Raw genomic sequence first — 18098 nt, 5'->3', positions numbered from 1 at the left:
GACACTCCCAGCCCAACTTCCTCTTCCTCTGCCCACAGACCCTCCTGTAGGTCCATAAGGAGCCAGCTCACCCACATCAGGCCTCTTTCATCCTGCTCCCTCCCCCTGCCTTGCCTCCCTGCTGCCCACCCACCTCCTCTGGCTCACTCCTCCACATCCTTCCGGGTGCACCTAAGGGTCCTCCAGGAGGACCTGAATCCAGAGCCACTCCACTGGACCCACTTCTTTCATTTCCCTACCCTGACCTGAAACTACAAGTCCCTTGGGGGTCACTCTGTCGTGCTCACTGCCTTGCACACAGCAGGATGAGTGAGGGTCAGGCAGTGGGGCCACCACGCAGGCTACCACCAGAGGACCTGCGGCCCACATTGGCTCTCTTTGCAGGACAGGTAGCCCGGGCCTGCGCCCAAGCTGAGGAAACCCTGGGAAGTGAGACTTCCTGGCGAAGAAGACAGAGAAAAAAGTGAAGGGACAAATGCAAGACCATCTTTACCATTTGCGCTCAGGGTATAAAGCCTAGCAAATAATACCAGGTAAACTAGACCCATGCAATGAGTGCTTTCTCTGTACCAGGTGCTGCGCTGAGTCTTCACTTATATCATCTCATCAAATCCTTACCACAAACTCAGGAGATGCAAGATAGCCATGCTCTACTAGAGAAGGAAACTGAGGCCCAAAGAGGTTATGTGACTTGTGCTATGTCTCTAAGCTAGTGAGTGCTCTGTCTCCAGAGCCAGGGAATACCCCCATTGGATTCAGACCCTGTGCTGTTGGGAATCTCCAGGGAGTAGAATATGAGGGGGTATGGTGTGGAAAAGAAAAAACAGAGGGGAGCACAGGTGATGCTTAGGCCAAGGAGGTCCTCATCACCCCATCCAAATGGCCACAAGCCTCCAGGCCAGTGGCCCGACTGGAGTCACTTTTGTCCCAATAGGCACCTCCAGCCCTAAGGGCTGAGCTGCAAACACCTACTTAGGGAAAGTTGGCCCTTAACTCCCATCACATCAAATGCTTTACAAACCTCTGGACTCAACCTCAAGGTAAAGGGCAAGACTGGACAATGGTGGGACAGGAGGAAATGAGAAGGAGCAAGCCACCTCAAGGCCACCCAAGCCAGCTGCCCCCTTGGCCCCCTCCTGGGTCTCATCTCTGTGACAGGACTCTTGGACAAGAACTGCAGTAGGGAGTGAAGGATTGGAGGAAGGGAGGGAAAGGGAGAGGAAACTGTGGGAGAGGGAAAGGTATAAAAACCTCCAAGACCAAGGAGTGGGAGGCTGGGGGATTCCCCAGGATAGGAGCTCAAGCTCCACCAGATGTGGAGAACAATGGGCCGGGAGGCTGGGGAGCCAGAAGGGAAGGGGGAGGGAGGCCACACCGTCGGGTCAGAGAGGTCATTGTGCTTCAGGAGCCAAGGCCACGGGCAGCTTTACAGTCTGGTCTATGTGGGCAAGGGACTGCCCCACGGCCAGTGCAGGAGCCAGAGGCAGTCCCAAGGCAGGCCAAACTGTGCAGATCACAACACCCACCGCCAATAACAATGTCATTGTCCATGACTCTGGGCCAGGCTCTACACGCACATTCCATTTCATCCCCAAGATTTCTGCCTGAGAGGTCTACTGTTCTTATTCCCATCTGCACTCTCAAGACAAGGCCCAGAGAGGTTGAGTGACTTGTCCCACATGACCCAGCTGGGAAGTTGCAGGGTCAGAATTTGAACCCAGGCAGTTCAGCTCTGATGGCCACGCTCTTAATCAGCTCTGCTTCCCTTGAGACAAAAATGGGTGATGGGAGCAGAGTCAAGACTGAGAGGTAGACAACGGTGGGAAAAGAGGAATGGGAGAGGAATAACGGGAGACGAAGGAAACAAGGAGAGACAAGGAAGGAAGAGAGGCCGAGGCGTTGACTTGTCCAGGAGGGGCTCGGGCTCTCTGCTTACTTGGCCACAGCAGGGGCTCCCCTCCCCTCAGCGGCCGCCTTGCCACATGGACGGCACCTTCCCATCCGGCCTGTCCCCAGCCGCATCCTCCTCAGCGACAGGCCACTCAGCTTCACGGAAACTCTCTTTCTCTAATTGGCATAGAAACTCACAGCCCTCCCTTTTCCTGTAGGTGGGGTTTCCATAGGAAAAAGCTGCTTCTCTGTTTCCCTGGCCTAGCAACTGTTTGGAAGTCAGATCCCCACATCCTGCTCCACTAGGTCAAGTCCCTCTTGGACTGACTTGTCCATCACTGGCTGACGGGGACCCACAGGGCCCCTGTACCAGGCCTCCCCTGGCAATTTTACCTCATCGGTCCTTGCACCTCTCAAATCTCTTCTAATGAAGATGGCCTTTCTTTCTGTTAGTTCCATTATCTAATGATGGGACGAGGCTGTGCCAGCAGGTCTGGGGGCAGGAGAACGGGGCTAATCAAGCCCCTCAGGAAACACTGGAGGACTTGCCCAGCCCCTGAAGAACTCTAGCGGTTTCTGGATCTAGTGCACTCTGGCGGTAAGCATGATGCGCCTTCTGTCACTTCTGGGACTTTTGGGGCCAGGTGGCTACTTGTTCCTTTCAGGGGATTGTCAGGAGGTGGCCACTCTCACTGTGAGATACCAGGTGGCAGAGGAGGTACCGGCTGGCACCGTGATAGGGAAGCTGCCTCAGGAACGGGGCCGGGAGGAGGGGCCTGGCCAAGCGGGGGCTGCCTTCCAGGTCCTACAGCTGCCCCAGGTACTCCCCATCCAGGTGGACTCTGAGGACGGCGTGCTCAGCACAGGGAGGCGGTTGGACCGGGAGCAGCTTTGCCGGCAGCAGGATCCCTGCCTCGTGTCCTTTGATGTGCTGGCCACAGGGGAGCGGGCGCTCATTCATGTGGAGATCCAGGTGCTGGACATCAATGACCACCAGCCGCAGTTTCCCAAAGGTGAGCAGGAGCTGGAAATCTCCGAGAGCGCCTCTCTGCGCACCCGGATCCCCCTGGACAGAGCTCTGGACCCAGACACTGGCCCCAACACCCTGCACTCCTATACCCTGTCTCCCAGCGAGCACTTCGCCCTGGATGTCATTGTGGGGCCCGATCAGACAAAACACGCGGAACTGGTGGTGGTGAAGGAGCTAGACCGGGAAATCCACTCATTTTTTGATCTTGTGTTAACTGCCTATGACAGTGGGAATCCCCCCAAGTCAGGCACCAGCTTGGTCAAGGTCAGTGTCCTGGACTCCAATGACAATAGCCCTGTGTTTGCTGAGAGCTCACTGGCCCTAGAAATCCAAGAAGACGCTGCCCCTGGTACTCTCCTCATAAATCTGACCGCCACAGACCCTGACCAAGGCCCCAATGGGGAGGTGGAATACTTTCTCAGTAAGCACGTGCCTCCGGAGGTGCTGGACACTTTCAGTATTGATGCCAAGACGGGCCAGGTGACTCTGCGCCAGCACCTAGACTACGAGAAGAATCCAGCCTACGAAGTAGATGTCCAGGCAAGGGATCTGGGTCCCAATCCCATCCCAGCCCACTGCAAGATTCTCATCAAGGTTCTGGATGTCAATGACAACGCCCCAAGCATCCACATCACGTGGGCCTCCCAACCATTGCTGGTGTCCGAAGCTCTTCCCAAGGACAGTTTCATTGCTCTCATCATGGCCAATGACCTGGACTCAGGAAACAATGGTCTGGTCCACTGTTGGCTGAACCAAGAGCTGGGCCACTTCAGGCTGAAAAGGACCAATGGTAACACATACATGCTGCTAACCAATGCCACGCTGGACAGAGAGCAATGGCCCCAATATATCCTCACTCTGTTGGCCCAAGACCAAGGACCCCAGCCCTTATCAGCCAAGAAACAGCTCAGCATTCAGATCAGTGATGCCAATGACAATGCACCTGTGTTTGAGAAAAGCAGGTACCAGGTCTCCACTCGGGAAAACAACCTACCCTCTCTTCACCTCATTACCATCAAGGCCCATGATGCAGACCTGGGTATTAATGGGAAAATCTCATACCGCATCCAGGACTCCCCAGTTTCTCACTTGGTAGCTATTGACTCAGACACTGGCGAGGTCACTGCTCAAAGGTCACTGGACTATGAACAGATGGCCAGCTTTGAGTTCCTGGTGATTGCAGAGGACAGCGGGCAGCCCCAGCTCACATCCAGTGTCTCTGTTTGGGTCAGCCTCCTGGATGCCAATGATAATGCCCCAGAGGTGATTCACCCCATACTGAGCGATGGGAGAGCCAGCCTCTCGGTGCTTGTAAATGCTTCCACAGGTCATTTGCTGGTGCCCATTGAGAATCCCAATGGCCTGGGCCCAGCAGGCACTGACATACCACTACAGGCCACCTCTAGCTCTCGGCCATTCCTTTTGGTGACTATCATAGCAAGAGATGCAGACTCGGGGGCAAATGGAGAGCTTCTCTACACCATTCAGAGTGGGAACGAAGCTGGTGTCTTCATCCTCAGCCCCCACCTGGGGCAGCTGTTCATCAACATCACCAATGCCAGCAGCCTCACCGGGAGTGAGTGGGAGCTGGAGATTGTGGTGGAAGACCGAGGCAGCCCCTCCTTGCAGACCCGAGCCCTGGTGCAGGTCTTGTTCGTCACCAGTGTGGACCACTTGAGGGATTCAGCCCATGAGCCAGGGGCCCTGAGCACATCAGTACTCACGGTGATTTGCCTGGTCGTACTGCTTGCTGTCTTTGGGTCGATCTTGGCTCTGATCACGTCTATCTGCCGGACGGAGAAGAAGGACAACAGGGCCTACAACTGTCGGGAGGCCGAGTCCACCTACCGTCACCAGCCCAAGAGGCCCCAGAAACACATTCAGAAGGCAGACATCCATCTTGTGCCTGTGCTCAGGGGCCAGGTGGATGAGCCTGGTGAAGTCGGGCAGCCCCCCAAGCATGTGGGCGAGGAAGCAATGATGGAAGCAGGCTGGGACTCCTGCCTGCAGGCCCCCTTTCATCTCACACCAACTCTGTACAGGACTCTGCGTAACCAAGGCAACCAGGGAACGCTGGCCGAGAGCCGAGAGGTGCTGCAGGACACTGTCAACCTCCTTTTCAACCATCCCAGGCAGAGGAACGCCTCCCGGGAGAACCTGAACCTTGCCGAGCCCCAGCCTGCTCTAGGCCAGCCCCGTTCAAGGCCCCTGAAGGCTGCAGGCAGCCCCACAGGAAGAGTGCCTGGAGACCAGGGCAGCGAGGAGGCCCCACAGAGCCCGCCAGCCTCCTCTGCAACCCTGAGGCGGCAGCGGAATCTCAGTGATAAAGTAGCTCTTGAGAAAGAGTCAGGCCCCCGTCAGATTCTGCGGAGCCTGGTCCGGCTGTCTGTGGCTGCCTTTGCGGAGCGGAACCCCGTAGAGGAACTCACCGTGGATTCGCCTCCTGTTCAGGTACCTCTCTCTCTGGTCACCCCTGGACCACCACGAACAGCATCAGACCCTGTTACCCTCACATTCATTCCTTAGGCTCACCAAGCACCTTAGGATGCATTGGGTGCAGTGGTTCAGCTCTGGAGTCAAAAGAATTTAGCTGTGTGATCCTGGACAAATGACTTACTGTCTCTGAGCTTTAGTTTCCTTATCTATAAAGCAGGGATGACAGTAAGAGCATCTGCATCACAGAACTGTCACTTAATTCCTATTGAGCACTTACTCAGAGCACCTGGCACAAGCAGACACACAGCAAAGGCAGTTATTAACAGTACCTGCCTTCATCTCATTTGGGCAATTTTCCCTGTGAAGCAAGCTGGCATGGGCATCACTGCTCCCGGGTCTTAGGGGCTGCCTGAGACCCCAGAGCTTGCTAGCTAGGCCTGCTGGGTAGGGCAGTGGAAACAATCTTGGGACTTGGGAGTAGGGCAGATCTAGGTTCAAATTTTGGCACAGTCACTTTAGGAGCTGGGCAGCATTAACATTTGAGCCTTATTTTCTTCATCTAAAATATGAGAGTTGTAATACCAACCTTACCTGTGTCTACCTCCCAGGGGGTTGACGATTAAATGGGATGATGAATGGCTGTGTCCAGTGACCTAGGGTTTATTGGACACAATGAGAAAGCTTTTTCTGAGATGGGGCCTGATCTCACATCCATATTGACTTCTCTGAACCCCAGATCATTTCCCTGTGCCCAAGGCACACTTCTGTCATGAGCCAGGCCATCAGCTCATGTTTCCTGCAGAGCAAGGACACAGCTTCCTTCCCCCACCTCTTCCCCAGGAAGCCACCTGGAGGCGGCCCAGCTGCTCTTTCAGGAGTCCTGCCCTGGCTCTGTGCAGCCCCAGAAGTGTTGCCCAGAGCCATTCATTCATTCACGTATTCATTCATCAAATGCTTATTAAATGAGCTCTTTGTATCAAATATGGTGCTGGTGGTTGCCAGAGACAGCAGAGAGCAGGCCCTATGGGTGACCCTATTGAAAGAGAGAAGGGTAGCCAGGTGAGATCGACTTAAGGGTAAGAGGCAGCTTGCCTAATGCTTGTGTCTTTCCAATAGCACAGTGCTGCAGTGAAGTCAGATCTGGGTTCAAATTCCATCCAGCCCTGCCTCTAATTGCTAGGTAGCCCCTGTGAGCCTCAGGTGCCACATCTGCAAAATGGGTATAATAGCGTCCTTTTCCTTGGGTTACTGAACAATGACATAAGATTAGATACCACCAGACAGTTAGTAAGTGCTTATCCTGAGATCTATTACTAAGTGATTTATAGCCTTTCACTCATTTAATCCTCATATCCACAACCAACACATGACCTGGGTCTTGTTATTATCCCCTGTTTTACTGCTGAGGAAACTGAGCCTCAGGATTCCTTAAGGTCACACAGATGGAAAATGGAGCAGGGGAAGATTTAGGATTTGAACCCGAGTCTGACTCGAGTCTGACTCTAGCTGTGAAATGACCCTGAATGACAGCACATCACCTAGGGGCTGGCACTCAGGGAGTGTCCCTGAAGTATAGGCTGTCACTCGAGAAAAGGGTGGCAGGTGCCTTAGGAGGGCTTCTGGGCCTGGGCCAGGAGGTGGGAATGGCCCTGAGGTGGGCAACAGGGCCCTAACACTCCCAAGTCACAGTGAAACCCTAGTCCCGGCCACCTCCCTTTCCAGACCTCCTCTGAGGTCAGCCCCTTCTGTCACAGCTGCCCAAAGGGCAGAGGGATCTCCTAGGGGGGAAGTGAGCTGGGCACAGGAGGCAGACACAACATTTCTAGGAGTAACAGCCCTCGACTCTGCAGAGCATTTTAAACTTTGAAACTACCTAATTAATCCTTACAAGCCTGTGAAGAAGACTGGGTAGTATTTTTAGATTCACCTTAGAGATGAGGAAACTGAGACCTGAGTACGTCTAAAAACCTGCCTGTCATCACACAACAAGCTAGAAATGACTTTGACTTGGTCTGTTGCCTCCCTCGTAAGAGCCTGTGGAGCCTAGCCCTGAACATCTCACCCACCCCTGTCCCATTCACCAGCCTTTCTGAAACTCCACTGTCTCCTCTGGCCTTTCAGCTTGAGCACCTTCTGACTGAAACTCCTTTCACCCTTCACCCAGACCCTCACCCTGTCTCCACTTGCTAACCCTCTATGGAAACTTCAGGTCTCAGTACAGGGGCCTGTAATGCAGTATGAACTCAGAAAACATTTGTTGAAATAAGTGAATGACTTCCCCCTGTAGCCACACCCCCCCACACACACAACTCCCTCCATGTTCTAAGTTGGGTGAGGGGCTTCCGTCTGCTCCATTTGACCTCTATCCTTTCCCAAAGCCTATGTAACCCCCCATAGTAGCCCACATGTCCTGTCTCCCTTGACTGTCCTCCCAGGCAGACTGGGAGTTCCCTGAGGGCAGCGACTGGACCGTAATCTCATTCTTACTCCCATAGCAAGCACAGGCCCTGGCACAAGCAGGGCCTCATTAAATACTTGTCGAGTGAATGAAAGGATGAATAAATGATTCAAAGACACCCTCTGCCTTCTTATAACATAGTTACATCTGACCCACCAACATTGGCTGAGTGCTTGAATACTGCTGAAGAGGGAGATATAACACTTTAAGATGATCCTTATTGAAGTAATAATACATTTATAGTCAGGAAATGCCTTTTCCACCCCCATCCCACAGCATCCACTGGGAGCAGGTCTCATGGGGGCCCCCAGAGGACCCTTATTCTTTCTCTCAGACACCCAGGTCCCGGGAATCTGTAGTAGACACAAAGCCAAGCAGGGAACCTGCCTGCACACGTCCCTGCCTCCGTCACCATCTCCGTTCACCATCCCCCATCCGATCCACAAACATCTGAAGCTGGAGGAAAGACTATAAAAAGAAAGCGCCGGCATTGAGGGAAACATCCGGTGAGGAAGTGTGCTGGGTCGGAATTGTGTGGAGTCAACAGATTTTTCCTGTCTTGTAGCAAATCTCCCAGCTGCTGTCCTTGCTGCATCAGGGCCAATTCCAGCCCAAACCAAACCACCGGGGAAATAAGTACTTGGCCAAGCCCGGCAGCGGCAGGTAAGCAGCACGTAGCCCCAACTCTGGTTTCTCAAGCCCCATCCCCACCAGCCTGCCCTCACCCCTGCAGCCTCTGTGCTGCAAGGAAGGGTGAGCAGATTCCAGATGCTGCTCCTCTGGGAGACTGCAGCGAACAGCATCCATCCCCCTACCCAGACAGCTTGGTCCTGGAGCTACTCTATTAATAGTATTTACAGGACCCAGAGTCAATAAAGAAATGACTTCATCCCTGAGGCTCTATCTGTCCTCTGACTTCAGAGGGACTAGACTGTGGACTTTAAATCTATAACGTTCAGCCTTCTTGCTCTTGACCCTTAAATATAATATGAAGGTTCCTGGCTAAGGATATGGGTATGTGGGTGTGTTTCTTTGGGCTGTCCTAGAATTAAAGAGACTTCAAGAGGACAACTAATTTAACTCCCTCTTGTTACACATGGAGAAACTGAGGCTCTAAGTAGTTTGATCCTACCCAGCTACGTAAACTTGAGTAAGTCAGATCAAGCTTCAGGCCTGCAGTTTCTCATCTGTGAGATGGAGGTCGCCACTTCCTTGTAGTGATGGGGTAAGAATTTAGGGACCACAAGTGTTCTAAGCCTGTGGCCCAGTGCCTGGAACAAAGGAGGTATACAAACAATGCTAAGTCCTCTGCCCTTAAAGTGACTTTACTCAAGGTCAAATAACCAGTGAGTGGCAAAGCTGGGACTGGCTCTCAGGACACTGACTTCCAGTTCAGTGCTCTTGCTGTGACAACTTATAGTCACTCTGTTTGGTTGGTTTTGGGCAAAAATAGCTAGCAATACTGTAGAGTAGGGGTGAGCACATACACTCCAGAGTCACCTCAGCCCGCCTTTGAAATCTGATTTCATCACTTAACCTGTGGGAACCTTGGGCAAAATGCATAATCTTTACAAGTGTTGGTTTTCTCATTTGTAAAATGAGGATGGTAACAAGAGAGCCCTTACAGAAGTGAAAGGTTTGATGAGAAGGTGAATATACCTTGCAAAGCATATATCTGACTCAGAGTAATTGCTCAATAAACATTATTTGTTGTCATTACTTGCAAACTTGCCACCTTCCTGCTGAAATGGCCATAGAGAAAAAGCAGCAAGGACCCCAGGCCTTAAAGGCTGTTGGGGAGCCTTCCCAGATGCTGGGATAAGAAGCCAGGCCTGCCCACTGTGCTGAGGTAGTCCCAGGAACTGGCCTCCTCAGTGATAGACAGGGGCCATGGGAGGGAGAGGCCAGGGAGACAGCAAGAGGCTCCATAGTAGACTCTTAGTAGTTTTGGGATGCCTTACCTCAGCTGCATCCTCTATTGACCTGCTCTTCTGGTCTGGGATTTAGCCTCAAACAAGGAGGAGGGAACATTCAGTCATTCAGTCCACCAGCTATTTATTAAACACCTACTATGTGCCAACCTCTGTTCAGAGCACTGGTGAGAGAGCAGGGAATGACACAGACAAAAATCCTTGCCCTTGGAGACCTCCCTGATGGTCCAGTGGCTCAGACTCTGCATTTCCAACGTAGGCGGGCTCAGGTTTGATCCCTAGTCAGGAAACTAGATGCCACATGCTGCAACTAAGACCTGGAATAGCCAAATAAGTAAATAAAAATAAATACTAAGAAATAAATCCCTGCCATCACTGGAACTCATACTTGGCTGAAGGTATGGAAAGATGGAAGTGTGACTGCGCTGGATCAACCAAGGTTTACTAAACTCCTACTCTGTACCAGGTAATGAGAAGGAATGGAGGGACAATGGTGAATAATACCTGTGCATTCAGTCACTTTTGTTTGCTGAGTGCTTACTACAACACTGTGCTAAGGCCTTTACCTCTGACACCTCATTTTACCCCCACAATGCCCCGTGAGGTGGGTGTTATTTATTGCTCCCATTTTACAGATGAAGAAACAGACTCAGAGTAGGAAAAGGGGCTGGGATCAAGAAGCCCAGGTTGGTCTGACTCATCCTGGGCTGGGAACCCAGTTCACTTTGCAGATGAATGAATGCTGGCATGAATAGCAGAATATTCATAAGCAGGAATGAATGAATCTGTGTGTGAATTTCCTCACGGGTGGAATGGGTTGGCTTCCTCTGCAGGAGTGCAATCTCAGACACAGATGGCCCAGGCACCAGGGCTGGTGGCCAGGCAGAACCAGACCAGGAGGAAGGACCCCTGGACCCTGAAGAGGACCTCTCTGTGAAGCAGCTGCTAGAAGAAGAGTTGTCGAACCTCCTGGACCCCCACACAGGTAGGGACTTCCCAGGGTCACCCCGACCCCACTTCTGCCCCTACAGTCCCTTCCTGTACCCAAGGTTTAAAGGGCTGCTCGAATCCACTGCAGGGAAACACAGCTAGTCTATTTCTGGAGAAGACTATCAGCAACATTTTTTACTTCCCCTGGAGCTTCAGGTCTTCATTTGTTTAAATACCAGATTCGTCTTTGATTAAAAGTCATCAAAGAATAGTGAACAATTACTGAGCTCTTGGTGTGTGCCAGGTACTAAGGAAGCATCTTGTGGGCATTATCTCAAGTTAAGCGTCCACACAGTCTTCTGAGGTAGATGTTAGGAGTTCCAACTTAGAAATCAGCAAACTGAGGCTCAGAAAGTTAACACAGCCTGCCCAGAATCATCTAGCTCATCAGTGATGGAAGGGAAGTCAACCTGGGCCCACCTACCATTAGGGCACCTCTCTTTACCTCCTAAACCACTCATATGCATTTCTTTAATGTGTTTGAAGACCCCTTTACCATGAGAATTCAAGAATCTGCTAGCTCCCCCACACCTCCCGCCCAATACATATCAGTCAGCCTCCTTCAAGTAACACACAGTAAGTCTGACCTACGCTGTGGTTTTCTGTTGTATAGTTAATAATCTATTTCTCATCTGGACATATTCTGTGTGCTGAAGGCATGGCAGGGATTTCCCTTTCCTTGGTTAAAAAAATATAGCTAACATTTATTGAGTGCTTTCTGTGTGCTAGTTCCTCTTCTAAGTGCCTCATGAGAAAATCTTCTGAGATTGGGACTATTCATTATCCCCATTTCATAAAGGAAAAAAAAAAAAAACAACTGAGGGGCCAGGGTTTTAATAATTTTCCCAAGGTTGTGTAGCCTATGGTTATTAACTCAGGCAGTGTGGCTGGCTCTAAATTAAAATTAAGTAAAATTAAATCTAATTAAAATTAAGTAAAATGAAAAATTCAATTCCTCAGTCATACCAGCCATGTTTCCAGTGCTACATGTGGCTAATGGATATTGCTTTGGACAGCACAAATACAGAGAACTTTATAGGACTGCGTTGTCTAGAATGTAGAGCTATGAGGTCCATTCCAATAACCAATAGCCATGTGTGAAAATGGCTGGACCAGTTGAGATGTGATAGAAGTATAAAACACACTGCAGAGTTTGAAGACGTAGTATGAAAAAAGAATGTAAAACATCTCATTAATAATTTTAAAAATATTGATTACATGATAAAGTGATGATAAATATAAAAAACTTACACAAATTAATTTCACCTTTTCTTTTTACTTTTTAAACCTGGCTATTAGAACATTTCAGATGACCTCAGTGCTGGTGTTATATCTCTATGCCCCCGCTTTCTGCTGGAACCTGTGGGCTTAAGTTCCCATGTGGTCCTGATTCCTCATAGCACAGACGGCAAGGAACACAGGAGGATGGTAACAAGCCAGACACCGAATAGCACAGCAACAGTCGCAGAGCCTGCGCTGCCCATAGGGCTGGACTGTGATGGGGCTACTGATGAATGTGCCCAACACTGGGGTCTTGGCTGCATCAGATAAAAGCCCCACCGGAGGATACGATGATGATCATATTTTACTGGCTGCATGAGCTCATTGCATCCTCATAGCCACCTACAAGATAAGTGCTACTATCTCACCACTTTGTAAGAGAAAAAAGAGGCTCAGACAGATTAAGCAAGTTTTCCAGGTTCATACTGCTCATAAGCTGCAAAGCTAGGAAATCAAACCCCAGTCTGCCCAGTGCCCACCTGCCTCAGAGTGAATTCACCATCATGTTTCAGCCATTCTCCTACATTCCACTGATTTTCTTATTCCAAGCTTCATTCCTTCTGAAGCTCTCTGACCCTTGTACAAGGAAAAGCATGATTCTGTAACACCAAAAGAGCTCCAACCTTATTACCCCAGAGTCTCAGGGAACTAAGGTTTACATTTCCCAAATGTCCAGGGTTAATATTTATGTTCATTCAATCATTCAATAAACGTCCACTAAGCCCTGGGCGTGGGCTGGACCAGTCGGAAAGGGGCTGACCCTGCCTCACAGCCTGCATAGCCCCACACTGACAAGGCAAGACCAACACTCATTTATCAGTAGAAACAGCATTTAGCTGTATTTTGGAATAACTTTTCAAAATCACAAAAGTAATATTTGGTTAATAGAGACAAATGTAGATAAACAAAAAGGGAATAAATCATTTCTGCCCGGGGCAATTTCAGCTAACACTTTGACTTATCCCTTTCCAGTCTTTCACTCTATGAACAGATTTTAAACCAGCTCACCTTAAGCAAGTATTAAATACAAGTTAAAGTAGATGTTGTGCTTTTTTTTTTTTTTTTAAAGATACAGATTCTTAACCACAAGGCCTATGCTTTGTCTCCTCTGCCCTGGCCTCTATCACTGGGCCTGGGACTGGTTTCCTAAGACAGGATTTTCTGTTGAAGAGATGGCAAAAGGAGACGTGTGATGGTGGGATTTGGGGTCAGGGGGACATTTTTTCACTGCCCTGTCCCTTCCCTGGGACAGCTCTTAGGCAGCCAGCCCCTTCACAGGGTTTTCTGCTGCTTGAAAGGCGAAGGTTGCGCTGTCGAGAGCATGAGGTGTTGAGAGCGAGTGACAGCACAGACCTCAGCAGGCCAGGGAAACCCGAGCCAGGTGAGCACCTAGCATCCAGGGAGAGAAGGGCAAGTTCTCCAGACAGTGGGTCTCAGTGGCACAGTCACAGGGGCTTCCAATCATCAGACCTGGGGGTCAAATCTGGGCTTGGGTGCCTAGTAGATGAATGACTGAACTTCCTGGAACTTGTTTCCTCATCCATGAAATACTCTTGACTTCAAAGGTGTGTGTGGAGGTTAAATGAGATAATTATGTAAATTGCTTGGCACTGAAGTACTTAATAAGCGGTCACTATTATGATGATGATGATGATGATGATGATGAATAGGAAAGGAAGGCAGCACCAAGCCAGGAACGACAGCATTGGCTAAAAAGGGGAATCCCTCCAGCGCCCCCATCTTCAGCTAGCGGTGTCTGTCCCGTGGGAGTGAAAATCCTGGCTGTACAGGGATGGATGGAGGCCACCTAAACCCGAAACACCCCCGGGGACTGGGAGATGCTTTAGAAAGAGGTCAATTTCTAATTCTAGACCTTCCTCCTCCCGCTGCCGCGTCCTCACTCAGCTCAGGAGCGAACCTCAGTCGCTGCCTTCCTGCCCGGCGCGTGTGTCCGTCAGGGCCTCTTCCTTCCGCCCCGCTCCGGCCGCCTCATCTGTCCCCCCCATTTCCCTTCCCTCCTTTGTCTGGCGCCCCGCCCGCCCGGGGCTCCGCCCTCACCGCGTCCCCTTCGCCCCCTGCAGGCCTGGCCCTGGACCGGCTAAGCGTCCCCGACCCGGCCTGGATGGCAAGACTATCTTTGCCCCTCACCACCAACTACCGTGACAACGTGTTCTCCCCGGACGCTGCGACCTCGGAGGAGCCCAGGACCTTCCAGACTTTCGGCAAGGCGCCCGAGCTGAGCCCGACAGGCACGCGGCTGGCCAGCACCTTCCTGTCGGAGATGAGCTCGCTGCTGGAGATGCTGCTGGAGCAGCGCCCCGCCGTGCCGGTGGAGGCCGCCTCCGAGGTGCTGCGGCGGCTCTCCGTCTGCGGGAGGACCCTCAGTCTAGACCTGGCCACCAGCGGGGCCGCCGGCTCCGAAGGCCCCACGGGCCTAGCTGGAAACAAGGGGGCCGAGGGCAGGACCAGCAGTGGCAGCAGCAGCAGCAGGGGCCAGTGGATCCAGGAACCGGGGACCCCGGGAGATGTTAGGAAGCCCAGGCCCTGAGGATTCTGTACAGGAACTGGTGTCTCTAATCTTTGAACTCACTGACCAGAGGTGGCCTGAGAACTTTAGGGTGACGGATGCCACCCCACAGAGGAGGCAGGAGCCCCAGGATAAAGAGCTAGCTGACCAAAGCAACCCCATGTTAGGTGCTGGCTCTACCTGTGAAATTTTTGGAGGAGGGAAGCAGTTTGTGGCTAAGTGTTTGCTGGCAAAACACATGGAAGAAGAGCACAGAGGGTTCATCCTCTTTGCAAAGCAGATGCCAAGGAGCATCCCAAGCAGGAAGGAGGGCCTGGTTTCACACTGAAGGGTTGGGGACTGGATCCTGGGGCACCAGGCAAAGCTCTCTGACCTACTAATAAAGGAAAAGCAGTGGGTGGTTACCCTGTTTGCACCTGTCAGGAGGGACAGGGAGGAAGGAAGAGTAGGGTGAGGGTTCTTTGTCATCCAGTCCCTGGCCGGAGTGTCATTGTGGGCCTGGATGGGAGGGTGCACAGTGTTAGGTCAGTGGTGATGGACATAGGTACACTTGACCCTCACTTCCCTATTGCTACAGTATCAAATAATCCCCTTCCCAGCTGAAAATTAAAGCTAAGAAAAGCATGAGTATTTATAGAGTATTAACAGGGGCCAGGCATCAGTCTTTACAATAGGATTTAATTTCATTTCCTCACAACCCAAGGAGGGGAGGTGTTATTATCCCTGTTTCACATACAAGGCCATGAGACTTGGGAGAGGCTGAGTGTCTTGCCCAAGAGCAAGCAGAGAAAGGAGGCAGAGCCAGAAATTGGAACTAGGCTTGTCCAACACCAATACCCCTGCTCTCGACTTTGGCACTAGACTGCCAGCCAAAGAAAGAAAGGAAGAGGTGGGCTTTTGCCAGAAGTGGACCTGCCTGAAATCCCTTCAGGAAAAATATTGAAAAGAATATTTCCAAAGCCTCTCAGGCTGCACATCTCTGCTCTTCCGAGCGCAGAGTGAGAGGGACTTGTCACTGACGTGATGCAAGCTGGGCCTCTGCAGACTCCTGTCCTTCCCTAGCAAGCAGCCCTTCAGGTGCAGAAGTCATCTTTCCAGACCCACTGATCGCGGGTAAATCTTCCTCTGTCACAGCAGTGAATTCAGGCCCTAGAGGACAGTGTGTGAACTGGGTCTATGAAATCAACACTGACAGCAACAAACCTTCCAGGGGAGGAGGGGATGAAAAAAAACAGCAAATATTTTCCCAAGGTTCAGCCTTATAATTTTCCTGGAAATTTCCAAGCAGTCTATTCAGCTTCTCAACTATGTGGAGGCTCTCCCGGATACTAAAAAAAAAAATTTCTGTGCCTCTCCTTTTGTCCTTTTCCGGAGCTCAGAACACATGTTCACTGTTCACTGAAAGGTGCTAATCATACTCCCATCTAGGGATAATGAAAACCATCCATACTTGGAATGTAGTGAGGCATCGTTATTCCATTATCCCATTTTACAGATGAACAAAATGGGGTCCCCAAAGTGCTTCAGGAGCTCTGGGAGCAGGGTCTCTTGGTCTCTGATATCTCACTCCAAGGCAGAATAACCTCTATACAAGATCTATGATTTGCCAACTGTTTGGTTCCCCAAGCCAATGAAAGAGGCTGGGGGACACCAAGCAGGTAGGGTCTCCAATCTGACCAGCAAGGCACCTGGCCCAAGGCAACACTTGATGAATACTTGTTGAATGGAAGGAAAAAATGAAACAGTGGGTACAGAAATGCTACAGGATTCCCTTTTCTCTATACTGGAGCTCCAGGTATAAGACTTCATTAGAAAAGAGAAAAAAAAAACAGATTCCATTACATGAAAACAGTCTGAAAACCATAGCACTGGAGTAGACAGTGCTGACCCCCAATCACTAGTGGATTTTCAGTGCAGAGCTGATGTTGGGAGATGGAGAGAAGAGATTAGAAGAGGAGATGACCTAAGGAAACTGGAACCATTGCTCACCATTCGATCACTGCCTCCCTCTAGTTCAAAAGACCTAAATCTGTAATCCTTGGAACCCCTGCATACTAGGCAAAACTTTGTGTACAGGCTTTTCTTCTAGGCAGAAGATACAGAGTTATCAGATTTTCAAAGGAACATGTGACCTATAAAAAAGGTAAACAGCACTGCTCTGTCACTAAACCTCCACAGACAGGCAGTTTTAATCACAAGGAGTCTGAACACTTTATTGCCAAAGAAATGGCAAGACAGAAAGGACTGACTGGCCCAGAGCCACACAGCAGGCTTGTGGCAGGGCTAGCATCTCCATCTGAAATTCAGATGATGTTCTTTCTGATATATCAAGGGTCCTTAACCTGGGGTTCCTGGTCGAGCTTTGGGATCTAAGGACCTGCTGAATGGCATGCAAAATTGGGAGGATTTGTACTTTTCCATGAGAAGGAGACAGTGCTTTCAACTGATTCTCAAAGAGGTCTGTGACCTAAATAAGATTAAGGACCACTGTGATCCTCGATTCCCCACAGAATCTGGAGAACTCGTAGGTAGAGCTGTTTCTGAGGCAACCGACCTTTGATCAGGGCCGGGGTGTATGTTGGTGAGCCTTGGTGCTCTTGCCCAAACCTGGCAACCCCTCCAAGGGCTGATGCCAGCCCTTTACCCCAAGAAACAGTTGAGAGTGAGACAGTGAGTATGCTGACAGAACTGAGTGTGCTGAACGGAAAGGTTACAGAAACTTCTTGACATCAGCTGAGATGTCAGAGCTGAGGCTTTGGACATGCTCAAACATCTTCTACCAAGATGGGCTCTGTCCCCCGGGAGACTGAAGGAGCAGGCGAGCCAGCAAGCACTCGGTTAAATGTCGCCTTAATTTGGAAAGCGCAGGAGGACATTTTTTTTTATCAATAGCCAACCATTCTCCAGCACTAGGAGCGCCATAACGCAGTGCTCACTTGGAGCCCAGGGGCAGTTTCAAGATTGACAGGCAGCCTCCCTGTCTGTCACCCAACTTCAGCTTGGCAGCTCACTGACCCTACCTCTCCTCTGACTGAAATGAGAGGGATATGGCAGCTACCACCCTTGGGACTCTGGAGAGAACTGAATCCCCAACACAGCAAGACAGGAAGGGGAGGGGAAGAGTTTCAGCACAGGCTCAGCCTGGCACACAGTGTGCACCTAGAAAATAGGTCAGTATTTTCCAGTCCCTACTGAGTAAGTGGGTACAATATAGCAGGTCAGGAGTGGGAGGCATGATCAGAAACATTCATTCAACAAACATTTTGTATTTATGAGTAATTACTAAGGGTCAGAAGTAGCACTGGGAATGGCAGTGGGGAGAGGAGTACACAGAATCATTTAAATATTTTAAAGCAATTCCTATGTGTTAGGTAGTCTTGGCACTGGCTGATGTCAGGTGGAGAGAAGATAATGCATAGAATCACTCATTTACTGAATGAAATTTACTGAACATTTGCTAAATGCCCTGCACTGAAGATATAATGAACCAAACAGCGTCTGCAGTGTCAGTGAAAAGTTAAAGTGTTAGTCGTGTCTGACTCTTTGTGATCCCAT

At 50.6% G+C, this 18098-nt stretch overlaps 1 protein-coding gene across 3 annotated transcripts; it reads left to right on the top strand.

The window, feature by feature from the left end:
• The first annotated feature begins 775 nt into the window (after nt 1–775).
• Nucleotides 776–15167, top strand: PCDH12 (protocadherin 12). 3 transcript variants are annotated; one of them, XR_014057853.1, is made up of 5 exons: nt 776–5371; nt 8149–8477; nt 10579–10730; nt 12035–12369; nt 14098–15167. XR_014057853.1 is itself a non-coding variant. In XM_081504643.1 (4 exons), exons 1-4 carry the CDS (start codon nt 2495–2497, stop codon nt 14562–14564), a joined length of 3594 nt encoding a protein of 1197 aa, XP_081360769.1. In that variant the 5' UTR covers nt 776–2494; the 3' UTR covers nt 14565–15167. The 3 variants fall into 3 exon arrangements, 2 of the variants coding, with proteins under 2 accessions (XP_081360769.1, XP_081360771.1); XM_081504643.1 differs by lacking the exon at nt 12035–12369 and having other exon boundaries at nt 8380–8477; XM_081504645.1 differs by lacking the exon at nt 14098–15167 and having other exon boundaries at nt 8380–8477.
• Nucleotides 15168–18098: the final 2931 nt, after the last annotated feature.

This window comes from Giraffa tippelskirchi, chromosome 6, assembly GCF_054371585.1.
Source record: "Giraffa tippelskirchi isolate mGirTip1 chromosome 6, T2T-mGirTip1v1.2.pri, whole genome shotgun sequence".
Taxonomy (NCBI): domain Eukaryota; kingdom Metazoa; phylum Chordata; class Mammalia; order Artiodactyla; family Giraffidae; genus Giraffa; species Giraffa tippelskirchi.
Note: the sequence above shows the minus strand (reverse complement) of the source record. Positions and strands in the feature narration are given on the sequence as shown.